Source organism: Argentina silus (assembly GCF_951799395.1).
Source record: "Argentina silus genome assembly, chromosome: 20".
Lineage (NCBI taxonomy): Eukaryota > Metazoa > Chordata > Actinopteri > Argentiniformes > Argentinidae > Argentina > Argentina silus.
This window is the reverse complement of record NC_139674.1, coordinates 8,506-21,625: the sequence shown is the minus strand read 5'-3', so window position 1 is coordinate 21,625 and position 13,120 is coordinate 8,506. Positions and strand designations below refer to the sequence as shown.

At 39.5% G+C, this 13,120-nt stretch overlaps 1 protein-coding gene and 1 pseudogene across 2 annotated transcripts in view; one reads left to right on the top strand and one right to left on the bottom strand.

The window, feature by feature from the left end:
- The window catches only part of LOC310820243 (cytochrome P450 3A27-like), an 83,257-nt pseudogene extending 73,829 nt beyond the window's left edge, over positions 1 to 9,428 (top strand). The window contains exon 13 of the transcript in view: positions 9,408 to 9,428. The product of the transcript in view is annotated as a cytochrome P450 3A27-like (transcript). The remainder of the gene's footprint in view (positions 1 to 9,407) is intronic.
- A 2,363-nt stretch (positions 9,429 to 11,791) lies between these two features.
- LOC310820242 (uncharacterized protein) lies at positions 11,792 to 12,581 on the bottom strand (the record flags this gene model as incomplete). Its single annotated transcript, XM_083691826.1, has 2 exons — positions 11,792 to 12,268; positions 12,470 to 12,581. The coding sequence occupies 2 exons, from the start codon at positions 12,579 to 12,581 to the stop codon at positions 11,832 to 11,834; spliced, it is 549 nt and encodes a 182-aa protein (XP_083547952.1). The 3' UTR covers positions 11,792 to 11,831.
- Positions 12,582 to 13,120: the final 539 nt, after the last annotated feature.

Sequence of the window (13,120 nt, the reverse complement as noted above, 5' to 3'; positions counted from 1 at the left end):
GAAACAGATGGAAAAAGAAATGGAGGCAGTCAAGAGGAGAGAGGCCCTGGTGATGGAGGCCGAAGAAAGACTTAAACTGAGCCAGGAAAAGGAGACGCTAGAGGAGGAAAAGGAGACCTCAATGGAGATGCTTAGAAAGACAGAGAAGGTCGGAGCAGAGTTGCAAATGATAAAGAAGGAGTGGATGAAAATCAAAAGAGACGGGCAGGATGTGGAGCGAGAAATGCTCAAGATGTGGAAGGAGAAGGAGACATTTAAAAAGGATAAGAAACAGATGGAAAAAGAGATAGAGGCCATCAAGAGGAGAGAGGCCCTGGTGATGGTGGCTGAAGAAAGAGCGAAACAGAGTCTGGAAAAAGAGAAGCTAGAACAGGAGAGGGAGACATTGAAGAAGGTGAGCATGGTGACGATTAGAGAGATGGTAGAGAACCTATAGACTAAGTAGATGAAGGTGATTGTTGCTAGTTTTACTATAGCATTTAGTCCATGACCTTCAACTCTCAGTTGAATTTGTCCAATTCTTGTCTCACCTTGCACTCCCCTCTGATGTTACTTTTTTAATTTCAGATGAACGATGGCTCCAGATATGCCACAACCCTCATGTTCTCGTTGAGAGCGACTCCTCTGATGGCTCAGCTGGTACACAATCAGGCAAACCAGGGGACGAGCCTTTCTGTCAAAAGCCTTGTTGATGTGGCCCTGGCTGAGAGCGTGTGGGGGTGCAGAGATAAGACAGGGGACTGCACATGCCGACACCGTTAGCCTGGAAACCTCAACACAATTGGCCGCTATTTAGGGATACATAGCAAATCAATTTATATAGTTGTCTTAAGTTCAATAAATTAAGTTGAACATTAAATTAAATTGACTTCCTTTCTCTACCACTGTGACTGCTTGTGGCATTTATTATTATAGAAAGTCTTACTTGTGATGACCGTGATGTAGCTATTTATTTTAAGTCGCTCTGGATAAGAGCTTCTGCTAAATTACTCAAACGTAGGCCTGAAGTACATCCGTAAAATAATGTATCCATTTCCTGTTAACCATCTCTAAACCCTAGATGGCAGTATTTACTCTTACACCAGAAACGTGACCAGTTGCACGTGTGGATGCAGAAGAAATAGCCTCCCAGTCTGTTTCTGCAAGGAACTTCTAATTTATGGATTCTGTACATTGTTTTATGTTGAGAGTCTTGTCAAGTCTGAATATCTTAGAGTTGGGGTTTGTCCTCTACCTCCAAATATAAACGAGGACAATCACTTTGTTTTTCATACAGGTACCACTATTGTATGTATTTCTATAATCTATGTTTCTATTACTTTACCATACTATGAAACTAATTGAATATGTTTTTAAGCGTCCAAAAAGCATTGATACCAGCACTCCAAGAATCATTTTGCGTTGCTGCTGCAGCAGCCGTGCAATGTCAACACTTTACACACGCACTGGTGTAGCATGTAACATTAAAATCCATCAACTTCATATCACACCATTGATGATTGGTGAACTTGTTGGATCAGTTAAGGCCTGTGCCAGAAATCAGTACACACACCAATCACACAATGGGACTATAACAGGCACATACACTGCATTCTGAAAGTATTCAGACCCCTTCACTTTTTCCGTATTATGTTATGTTACAGCCTTATTCAAAAATAGATGAAATTATTTTTTTTCCTCATTAATCTACACACAATACGCAATAATGACAAAGGTGCTTCAACAAAAAACGTAAAGGGTCTGAATACGTATGTAAAGGTGATATTTCAGTTTTTTATTTTGAATAAATTAGCAACAATTTCTAAAAACCTGTTTTTGCTTTGTCATTATGAGGTATTGTGTGTAGATTGATGAGGAAAAAGGCTGTAACATCACAAAATGTGGAAAAAGTGAAGGGGTCTGAATACTTTCCGAGAGCACTGTACTTACATCTTGATTCACAGAATCACACCTCGTACACACTTGCAAGTGATAGCAACGCCTATCACCTGTCCCAATAAAGGGATGCTACAAGCGCACCATTTCATCCTTTCCACTCTTCACTCTCTGACTGTCTGAAGTGTACTGTAGTTGTGTTGTTGTAGCTGGGTACACCTCAGCCTATGATTCTCATGTGGCGTTAGGTTGAAAAGTGTACTGTAGTTGTGTTGTTGTAGCTGGCTATACCTCAGCCTATGATTCTCATGGGGCGTTAGGTTGAAAAGTGTACTGTAGTTGTGTTGTTGTAGCTGGCTACACCTCAGCCTATGATTCTCACGGGGACCAGCACCATATCTAACTATACGGGTACCAGTTCCCTGGGGTGGCACGTGGGTGTAGCAATGCTGAGGTGTGCTGATATTATACCTGTTTGTTGCATCGTGCGCTGTATCTAAACTAACCCCACAACTAAGTCAACTAATAAACATGGGCTACGCATATCTTAAACATGCCTCTGTGTGTGTGTGTGTGTGTGTGTGTGTGTGTGTGTGTGTGTGTGTGCGTGCGTGCGTGCGTGCGTGCGTGCGTGCGTGCGTGTGTGTGTGTGTTTGTGCGTGCTTGCGTACATGTGTTTTTTCGGGGATGCAGAGAAAGTCTTCCAGCTGTTCCAATGAGAACATCCATCCATCCATACATACATAGACCTATGCATTTAATTCTGGTTTGTTTATAACTAAGAGGAAGACACATTTATCATCAAAAACCACTAGTTATCATCAAAAAGGATGGTCACAGTTTGCTAAAAAAAGAGTCCCTAAAAAGCCTGCAGAGGTCTCGTAAAAGATATTGTGGACAGATGAGATGAATATTATCATGGACTAGAGTGACAAAAGTTTGGAGAAAAAAGGATCTGCCCAAGATCTACAGCATACCACCTCATCTGTGAAACATGGTGCAGGGGGTGTTAGGTGTGGGCATGTATAGTTGCCATTAGAACTTGCTAACTTGTCTTAATTGATGATTGTACCTGCTGATGGCAGCAGCAATGTATTCTGAAGTGCACAGAAACATCTTGTCTGCTTGAGTGCAAGCAAATGCCTCCAAATGCATTGGATGGAGCCACACCATACAATAAAACAATGACCCAAAACACTGCCATAGCAACTAGTGGAAAGATCTTGATTGGCCAAGTCAATCTTCAGATTAAAATTCAATTGAACATGCATTACATTTCCCTAATGATAAGAATTTAGGCAAAAAGACCTCAAAACAAACAACAACTAAAGATGGCTGCAGTACAGGCCTAGCAGAGCATCACCAAAGAAGATGCCCAGCGTCTGGTGGGGTTAGTGGGTTGCAGACTTCAGGCAGTTATTGTCCACTAAATACTAGTGGATTGTCCACTAAATACTAAACATGACTGCTTCATTTAGACATTTGATAAGTCTGTCCCATTACTTTTGGGTACACTGAAATAGGGGGATTATGCATAAAAGTGGGGTAATTTCTAAATGGTGAAACCAATGTGTATACAAATACCATCAAATAAAAGCTGAGAATCTCTACTTTAACCTTGTAGTAATTGTTTAATTTCAAATCCAAACGTTTGATAAAGTTCTTCATAACCAACATCAGGGAGATGTGACCAGAGAGTGGATCCTGGCTATAAGGGCACACTCTTGCCAACACACATTCTGGTGTGACATGTGGGATGTCTTATTGATCTATGTTGCTTTGGCTGTCTCCATGTGTGGATCATTGTAATCAGGGGTGGGGCTGGCCTTTTAAACACCTGTGCTTTGTTTCATTCAGGGAAAACAAAGAGATTTTTAACATTTCTTTTAAAGAGACAACACACATTTTCTGCCATGCCTCTGTCAATTGATTTGGCTTTAATCAATGGTTTCTTCTTGATGTTGTGTACATGTTTTAAAGCCTATGTCACCTTTCAGAGGAAATCAAGGAACCTATCCAAATCTGATGTCGTATTAGATGAGTCAAACCCTGTCAGAACATAGTTTGCTTTTGCTAGATTCTTTTCTTTTCTTTTGTCTAGTATTGGTATACATGGTCGAAATTATGCACTCATATTTAGTATTTGGTCGACAATACTTTGTATGCAATAACCGTCTGGGACCCATTGACCCCACCAGGTGCTGGGTATCTTCTCTGGTGATATTCTGCCAGGCCAGCCATCTTTTTGCCAGGTCTTTTTGCCCAAAATCTTACCATCAGATAATGAAATGCATGTTCAATAGGATTTAAATCCAAACATTGACATGGCCAGTCAAGAACTTTCCACTTTTTCGCCCTGAAAATCTCCCTAGCTCCAATGGCAGTATGTTTTGGGTCATTGTCTTACTGTATGATGAAGCGCCATCCAATGAATTTGGAAGCATTGCTTTTACTCGACCAGACAAGATATTTCTGTACACTTCAGAATACATTCTGCTGCTGCTGTCAGCAGTAACATCATCAATTATGATAAGTTAGCAAGTTCTAGTGGCAGCTATACATGCCCAAACCATAGCATCCCCTCCACCATGTTTCACAGATGAGATGGTATGCTGTAAACCTTGGGCAGATCCTTTTTTCTCCAAACTTTCCTCTTGCAATCACTCTGATAATATTCATCTTATCTGTCCACAAGACTTTTTTCCACACCTCTGCAGGCTTTTTAGGTACTTCTTAGCAAACTGTAACCTGACTATCCTTTTTAAGAATAACTAGTGGTTTGCATCTTGCAGTGAAGCCTCAGCCATTTGCAATTGCTGAGCTCATCAGTGCTTGATTTTGGCAAGTCTAAGGTTTTGACTATGTTTCAGATTTTTCAGCTTTCACCATTTGTCAATTCCTTTGCTATTGTAATGTATCTCACACCTTGTCCTTTGTTGGGAATGATATTTAAGGAGAGGGACAGCGAGATATTCTTTGAGTTTTGGGTTAGGCCCATCACGGGCATCATTCTCCCGCGTTGTCCTTGACGCACGTTAACGTATGGTTAAAACTTACAGACGTATGTTGTTTTAAATTGTGTTAAATTGGTTATTTTGTTGATACTCTATTCTCATTCTTCCTATGGGCATTAATGTGATGTTGTGCGCTCGATAAAGGTTCTGTTAATCAGGGTTGGCTCTAGCCATTTTGGTGCCCAAGCATTTTTCCTTCTTTTGCATTATCAAATGTCTAAATTAAGCACTCATGTTTAGTATTTGGTCCCCAATCCTTTGTATGCAAAAGTGCAAAAGTCTGTGACCCATTGACCCAACCAGACGCTGGGTATCTTCTCTGGTAATGCTCTGCCAGACCTATGTTGCAGTGACTGTTGTTGTTTTTTTAGGATGTTTTGCCCTAAGTCTCCTCTTAAACTATGGGAGCCTTTGCCTCCGAGAACTGTGCGCCCGAATGAAGGAAAGAAAGCAGCTATGGAGTCTAGAGAGGCGACCCATACACCCACGCTAGACGAAACGGCTAGCTGGCGAGGTGGAATACCTATAACTCCCCCACCCCAAATGTCTGACTCGATGGTGTTAATGGTAACTGAGGAGGAGAAGAGTGACAGTGGGTCTGAGGAGGAAATGTTGATGGGAAAGGGAATGAGAAAGAGGGCATTTGTAGGACAACCGAACAAAATGGCCAGCTGGCAGAAAATCAAAGAAAGGAGGAAAGGAAAAAAGAAAAGATGATGTTGAAAATGACATACACTTTAATTCACTTGTTTATGATGGTCACGATTGCCTCACTTAATGTCAATGGTTTGAATGACATGGAGAAAGTAGAGGAAGTTCTGGCAAGATTTACAACAGACATTTTGTTAATACAAGAAACGAAGTGGTCAACAGAAAAAATCACAGAAGTCAAGGGAAAATGGAGGGGTTTGTTGTTTGTAAATTGTGGATTGGGGAAATCATGTGGGGTTGCAATATTTGTAAAAGAAAATGTGGTGCAAAATATAACAGAGGTTTTGAATGATGGGAAAGGGAGAGTGCTAGGTGTAGAGTTTGATGTCAATAATGTAAAGTATAGATTGATAAATGTGTATGCACCAAATAGGGAGATTGAAAAGAGAGAGTTTTTTGTTTCACTGGGTGTGCACTGTAAGGGTAATTGTATTCTGGTGGGGGATTTCAATGTATGTTGCACCAAGTTAGATACATATAGGGTAGATAGTTTTAGGCAGGATTCAGGGAGGAGGGGCTTATTAGAAATGATTGAGGTTAGGAATTTGATAGATGTATGGAGGGAGGGAAATGCGAGTAAAAGGGAATTTTCAAGGAGGCAGATAGTTAATGGGGTTTTGAAACAGAGTAGGATAGATTTAGTTTTAGCTTTTCAAGAAATCACAAAAGAAATAACTAATATACAGTACACATTTACAGGATATAGCGATCATGCAGCAATCACATTTCAATTAGGAAACAGGCAGAAAGGGAAAGGGGGGGGAGTGTGGTGTTTGAATGCGAGTGTGTTAGCAGAAAAGGAGTATAGAGAGATGGTGATGAAGTGTGTTGTGGAGCAAAGTATGTGTGAAAAGTATGAGGAGGATGTGTGTGAATGGTGGGAATGTGTAAAAAAGCAAGTGAAAAGTTTAAGTATGAGGTATTGTAGGAAAAGGAATCAAGCAAGAAAGAGAAAAGAATGGGTATTGAGAGAAAGAATGGCTGAAGAACTAAGACAAATAGATAGGAATCCGAATACAAACATAGTAGAATATATAGGTATCAAAGGAGAATTAGAAGCACATGAAAAAGAAAAATGTAAAGGAGCAATAGTTAGGAGTAGGGCACAATATGCGGTGGAAGGGGAAAAATGCACATCTTTTTTTTGGGGGTTAGAGAAACGGACACAGTGTAGGAGTTATATAGAAGAAATAGAGAATGAAAGAGGAGAGATAGTGAATGATTATGTAGGGATATTGGAAACAGTACAGGGGTTTTATAGCGATTTATTTAAGAAAGGTAGTGTAGATAAAGATAGTGTAGATGAGGTATTAGGGACAGTTGAGCATAGGTTATCAGATAGTGATAGGGGAGTCTGTGAGAGTGAGTTGTCAGAATTTGAAGTGAATGCGGCCATCAGAAGTCTATCTAACAACAAAAGCCCAGGCTCTGATGGCCTGCCAGGCGAGTTTTATAAATGTTTTAGCGAGTTATTTAGTCCAATTTTGTTAAAGGTATATAGGGAAATGGAAAGGATAGGGAAGGTTAGTGAAACAATGTCAACAGGTTTAATTACAATATTATATAAGAATAAGGGTAGCAAGTTGCAGTTAGGGAATTACAGAGGGATTAGCTTATTAAATACGGATTACAAAATATTAGCAAAAGTATTAGCAAATAGAATTAAGTCAGTAGTAGGGTCCATAGTCTCATCAACACAAGCATACAGTATTCCAGGGAGAGATATAGCAGATACGATAGGGTCAGTCAGGGATGTAGTGAGGCATATGAAGGAAGAGGGAGGTATAGTTTTGAGTGTAGACTTCAACAAGGCATTTGATAGAGTAGAACATGAGTTTATGTTTAGGACATTAGAGAGATTTGGGTTTGGAAATAGATTAGTGAATTGGATTAGATTATTGTATAGTAGCGCAAAGAGTAGGGTGAAGTGTAATGGGGTAGTGACAGATAGTTTTAGTTTAGAAAGATCAGTTAGGCAGGGGTGTCCATTATCATCTTTATTATACAGCATAACAGCAGAACCATTAGCCACCATGTTAAAAAAAGATCAACACATACAAAGCATCAATATTCCAGGGGGAGGGAGGAGTTTAATTCATCAATATGCAGACGACACAAACATAACAGTGAAAAATGTAGGCAGTTTAAATAGGGTTATGTATTTATTAGAGGAATATGGGAAAGCATCAGGGGCGAGAATGAACATAGAGAAATCAGAAATTATGTGTGTAGGGAATGTAGATATGAGGGAATTTCAGGTACCAATGAAAGTTGCGAAAGGGATGATAAAAGTGTTAGGAGTGAATGTAGGTGAGAATGAAAAGGAAGCAAGAGATGTTACATGGGCAGGGGTAGTGAATAAGGTAAAGCAGAATTTGAATTTATGGAAAATGAGGAAGTTAAAGTTGAGGGGCAGGGTGATAGTAGTAAATTGTTTAATTTTGTCACGGGTGAATCACGTGTTGAGTGCACTAGAGCTGCCGTTGTGGGTTGTGAATGAGTTAAATAGGGCCATTAATAGTTTTTTGTGGGATGGGAAGCAGGCAAAAATTAGGCACAGGGTATTAATGAATGGGTTTAAGGATGGAGGGTTAAAATTGATAGATGTAGAGGTGAAAAAAAGGGCTTTGAGGGTTAAAACGATTAAAAAATATTTATATAGTAGGGATGAGTATTGTTGGATGGGTTTTTTTGAGGATTACTTGCACAGGTGTGGTGGATGTGGTGTGAATGGTCTTTGTATGATTTTTAACAAACCAAGGTGTGAGGGAGTATCAGATTTTTATAAGGAGGTTTTTGAAGCGTGGGGGAAATATTTAAAACATGTAAAGTATGAGTGTGTGGACAAGGGGGAGGTGTTAAATCAACCAATCTTTCACAACACAAAAATAACTCATAACAATGCAATTCTGGTAAATAAACATTTTGAAAAAGCAGGAATAAAACAGGTCAAACATTTAATATCCAAAAGCAATAACAATTTCAAATCAGAACAGGAAATCATACAGGGAATAAGAAGAGTAGATAAGGATGTAAGAAGGCAGGTTATTATAGGAATGTACAAGAGAATTAGGGACAGCATTAGTAATGGGTGGAAAATATTAATGTTAGGACAGGGAGAGGTAGGTGAATCAAACAGGATGGTAGAGTTGAGTGTAGAGAGGAAGGGTTTTAGGGTTAAATTTGAAAATGTCACAACTAAATGTATATACACGGATTTACTGGGTGATGGGATGGAGAGGCCAGCATCGGAAAAGGTGTGGGAAAAGGTTTTTGAGGGGTTAAATGTCAAAGAGGTTTGGGGAAATTTGAATGTAAAATATAATAGTATTGACTGTGAGCACAATGATTTTAAAATTAGGCACAATAGGGTTTTCACAAATGTTGTTTTGCACCAAATTGACAAGAATGTATGTAGGGAATGTGATGTATGTAAAATGGAAGATGTAAATTTTGATCACTTATTTTTTGAATGTTCAATGTTGTCTGTACTGTTTGAGAATGTGAAAAATTTGTTGAATGTACACTGTGGGGTGAAAGTCGGAAATGAAAGGGAATGGAAGAAACTATTGTTGTTTGGAATGTGTGGAATAAAGAAAAATGTTAATGTTAATTTGGTGAATGTAATAATGAGCAATGTAAGGTATGCTATTGTATGTAGGAGGAATGTAGCACATTATGAGGTGAGAGTTATGAGGGTGTGGGATCTGTTTGTGTCACTTTTTAAAAAGAATATTAGATTAGTGTACACTTTTGGGAGGGTGGATTTTGAAAAACACTTTGTAAAAAACAGCACTCTGATATCAGCAACTGGATTTGGGGATTTAGGTTTTAATGTGTAGCATTGGGCACTTTTTTTTTAGTTCTTTGATTTGTTTTGGGGGTTTTGAATACAATTTCACAAATGTTCTGTGTGTGTTATGTCCGTCACGTTTAATGTAGTGTGTTTATGTCATGTCCATGTTAGATGTATTGAACACCTTTTGTAAATAATGTAAAATATGCTTTGTAATATGTATTTTTGATAATAAAAAGATAAATAAAAAAATAAAAAAAAGCACGCCCGATCTCGTCCGATCTCGGAAGCTAAGCAGAGTCGGGCCGGGTTAGTACTTGGATGGGAGACCGCCTGGGAATGGCCCATGACCCCCCCAAGTCCCTATTGCTCAACCTGGGATCGGATGAAAATTGATCAGAAAGAAGGATGCCCCCTGGTGTTCACTGGCCTGAAGTTCTATTTACAGAAATGTCATGTATAAGAATTGATTGAAATCCACTTGGCTGCTGAATGTTGTTTGCATTATTTGCATAGTTTGAGTTGATGTAGATGATTAGATTAGATTAGATTCAACTTTATTGTCATTGTGCAGAGTACAAGTACAGAGACAACGAAATGCAGTTAGCGTCTAACCAGAAGTGCAAAAAGCAGAAAATGCAATGAACAGTATATACAAGTAGTGCAGTATGTGAGCAGTAAGTAGTGCAGTATAGTATAGTAGTGCAGTGTAAGCAGTAAATGAATAGCAGTAGCATTATAAGCAGAATAAATAGGTTACAGTATGAACAGTGTATCAGCATATGAGCTGTATAGGCAATGCAGTCTAGCAGTATATATGTATTAACAGTAACAATAGGGTAGATAGCAGAATAAATATAAAAATGGAATGCCGTATGAACAGTATAAACAGGTATAAACAGGTATGTAGATTGATGAGATTTATATATTTAGGTGGAAAAGTGTACAATTATAACATTTTTGGCCTGAACTATAAAGGGTGTAAGAATGTATTTAATGCACTCTCACTTTGTCTGGAAGACATCTGAGCCATTCACACGACTCATTGTAATGACCACCCAGGGGGTGCAGTCAGCACAATCTAATTAGCAATGCATATTGACACTTCAGAGTCTGGGAGAAGACACAAAGACAACTTCTCTGTTTTATCTGGTTTTAACCTATGTAACTTGATTTCTTTCATTTGGTTTACTTGGTTACATTTAAGGTTATTGGTAACTGTTAAATAAACCACCATTCATATCTCTTTCCTCCGTAGCCCTTCTTAGCCTTACTCATGTGTTATTAGTTGATAAACTACATTCGAGGTCAACCTACTAATCTTATTGGAGTCAGATTAAATTGTAGTCTATAATACTTGATCACCATTGATGCATTGCTTTGACCAAAAAATACCATAGTGTATTTCCCCTTTAAAAGGGGAAACTGATCATACAAACCATACCATTTCTGAATGCTTGCACCTCGTGTTATGATGTGTGACATGAGATATGCCCCACCATCCTACTTACCATGCAGCCCATAATTAATAAACTGGGTGTTGGTAAAAGTATTTTCTTAGAGCTTATACTCTAGGTGTTTCACCTACAATCATTTTTGACATGTCCCACCCTCCTCTTTTTTTCTGAAACCCAAGCATACAGAGACTCCAAAATACTTGAAATACTTTTATAATACTTTTATTTATACTATTACTTAAAAGTGTTATTCACAAATTACCAAATAGTATTACAGTTTTATTCTTTAACTAGAATGTGTTTCGTCCCAACGAACTGCGAGAGTGTGGTTGCTAAAATGCCGCAGATGGTCACCAACAGTTACTGAATAAGACATGAGAACAGTGCATTTTGTGAAACGAAAATGCATTCAAAATTTACAAAGAACCCAATGTAAAGGTTTCAACATGCACATTTTTCCATTTACTACATATGCACTCAGATTCCATGTATGGGGCACAGATATATAATTTTTATGACACACAAACACAAGTAGGCAGACCTGTTTAGTTGAAAGCCCACTCACCACGTCAAGGTACAGGCCATGAGTGAGATGACGAGAGACAAACATTTACAAACATTTAGTTAAACATGGAGCTGACAAAGACATACAAACATCACAAGGACATGCACACAAAAAAACGGCACGAGGACACGCATGACAAAAACACCGATTAATTGAACATAAACTAACAATAAAGGGTATGTAAATGAATTGTGTTAGATTGAAACAGAGGTTAGATTGGACCGGATATTGGACATAGACCAGAACATGTTTGTATAAAAAAATACTACAAAGTGCATTTTTAACTACAATATAAATAATAAAAAAAGACAAGGACATTCTTTAATTAAACTACAAAGTGCATTTTTAACTACAATATAAATAAATAGGCTGACTGTATTGCTCTACTTGCTAAAACACTTTGAAACACTGACTCAAACAAGGCACCGACCAAACAAGGTGTAGCCCCACCTGGACTCATACTGTTTGACGAATAGGGCGGCGGTCTTGTCGTGCTCGTGAAGAGAGCTGGCGGCGGTGGTGATCTTCTGCCTGAGGTCGGCTGGCACTAGGTGGAGGTCGCTGTTGTCTGCCAGTTCTAGAAGCAGCAAGGCCAGTGTCTCCACTTCCTCTATTCCTGGCAGATGCAGATGTCTCTGGCTCATGAGCACATCTTGCAGAGCAGGACTATCCTCCTCCTCCACCTGTTCTGCCTGGGTTAGGATGGCATGCTTCCTACAGACGCTGTCGATAGGATCCTCCTCTGACTCTGCAGACATGCCAAGACCCTCGTCTGCCATCTCCTCATCTTCACCTTGTTCCTGTTCAACCGACTCCGACTCCGACTCCTCACGAGACTGCTCTTCCTCAACTGCAAATATGTAATTGTACTAATCACAAATGTGTCTGCGTAGTTACAACAACCACTTGTGGATTCATTCAATAATATGCACGGTTTCTTTGCTTTTAAAACTTAACTTTATACCATGTTTGTCGTCATTGCTAGAATATGCATGAAAAACTATGGATAACTAAGGATAACCTTGCGTAAGTGTGTGATTAAGTACTGTACCTTTCTGGACATAGTAGTCCCTAGCAGTGAAGCTGGTGGACTGGCACATGGCATACTCCACGCCAAGGAGCTCCTCCTCGTCTGGGTGCTCGTACGCATCAGGGACGGGCATTGGAGCAGCAAAGTTGGGCTCCAGGATGTGATCCTTGCCGAAGATAACCTCGGCCTGCTGATTGATGCGCTGGATCTGTCGCACGTCCATGCACGACGTCTGCCGACCCTGACCACCAGCAACCCGGAGTGATGCCATGCGGTTGTTCCACTGCACAGCAAAGGCCATCAGGTATACCTGAAACACATGACCATTTTGACTGTTATTGTATATGCTTAGAAGCGATGACTAAAGCTGTGAAATAAAATGCATCATTGAAACTACGCTATATCGAAGTGTTTTTGTTTTTTTTAATTACTCACTTGGAATGGCATAATCCCACATCTCTGTGAAGGAATGGCATTGTACAGGTGTGCGTGCAACCCCTCCAAAGAGTTACTGCCTCGCCGGCACCTGTGCTTGTTCAGCCGAACGCCATTCAGCACCACCACCTTCACAGAAACATACAGCTGTATGCCAGGGGGATCCTGTAAAGCACAACGAATTGCAAGTTCCTTATTTATTCTGGTGTCCTTTGAAATGTTGCCATACAAGTTTGA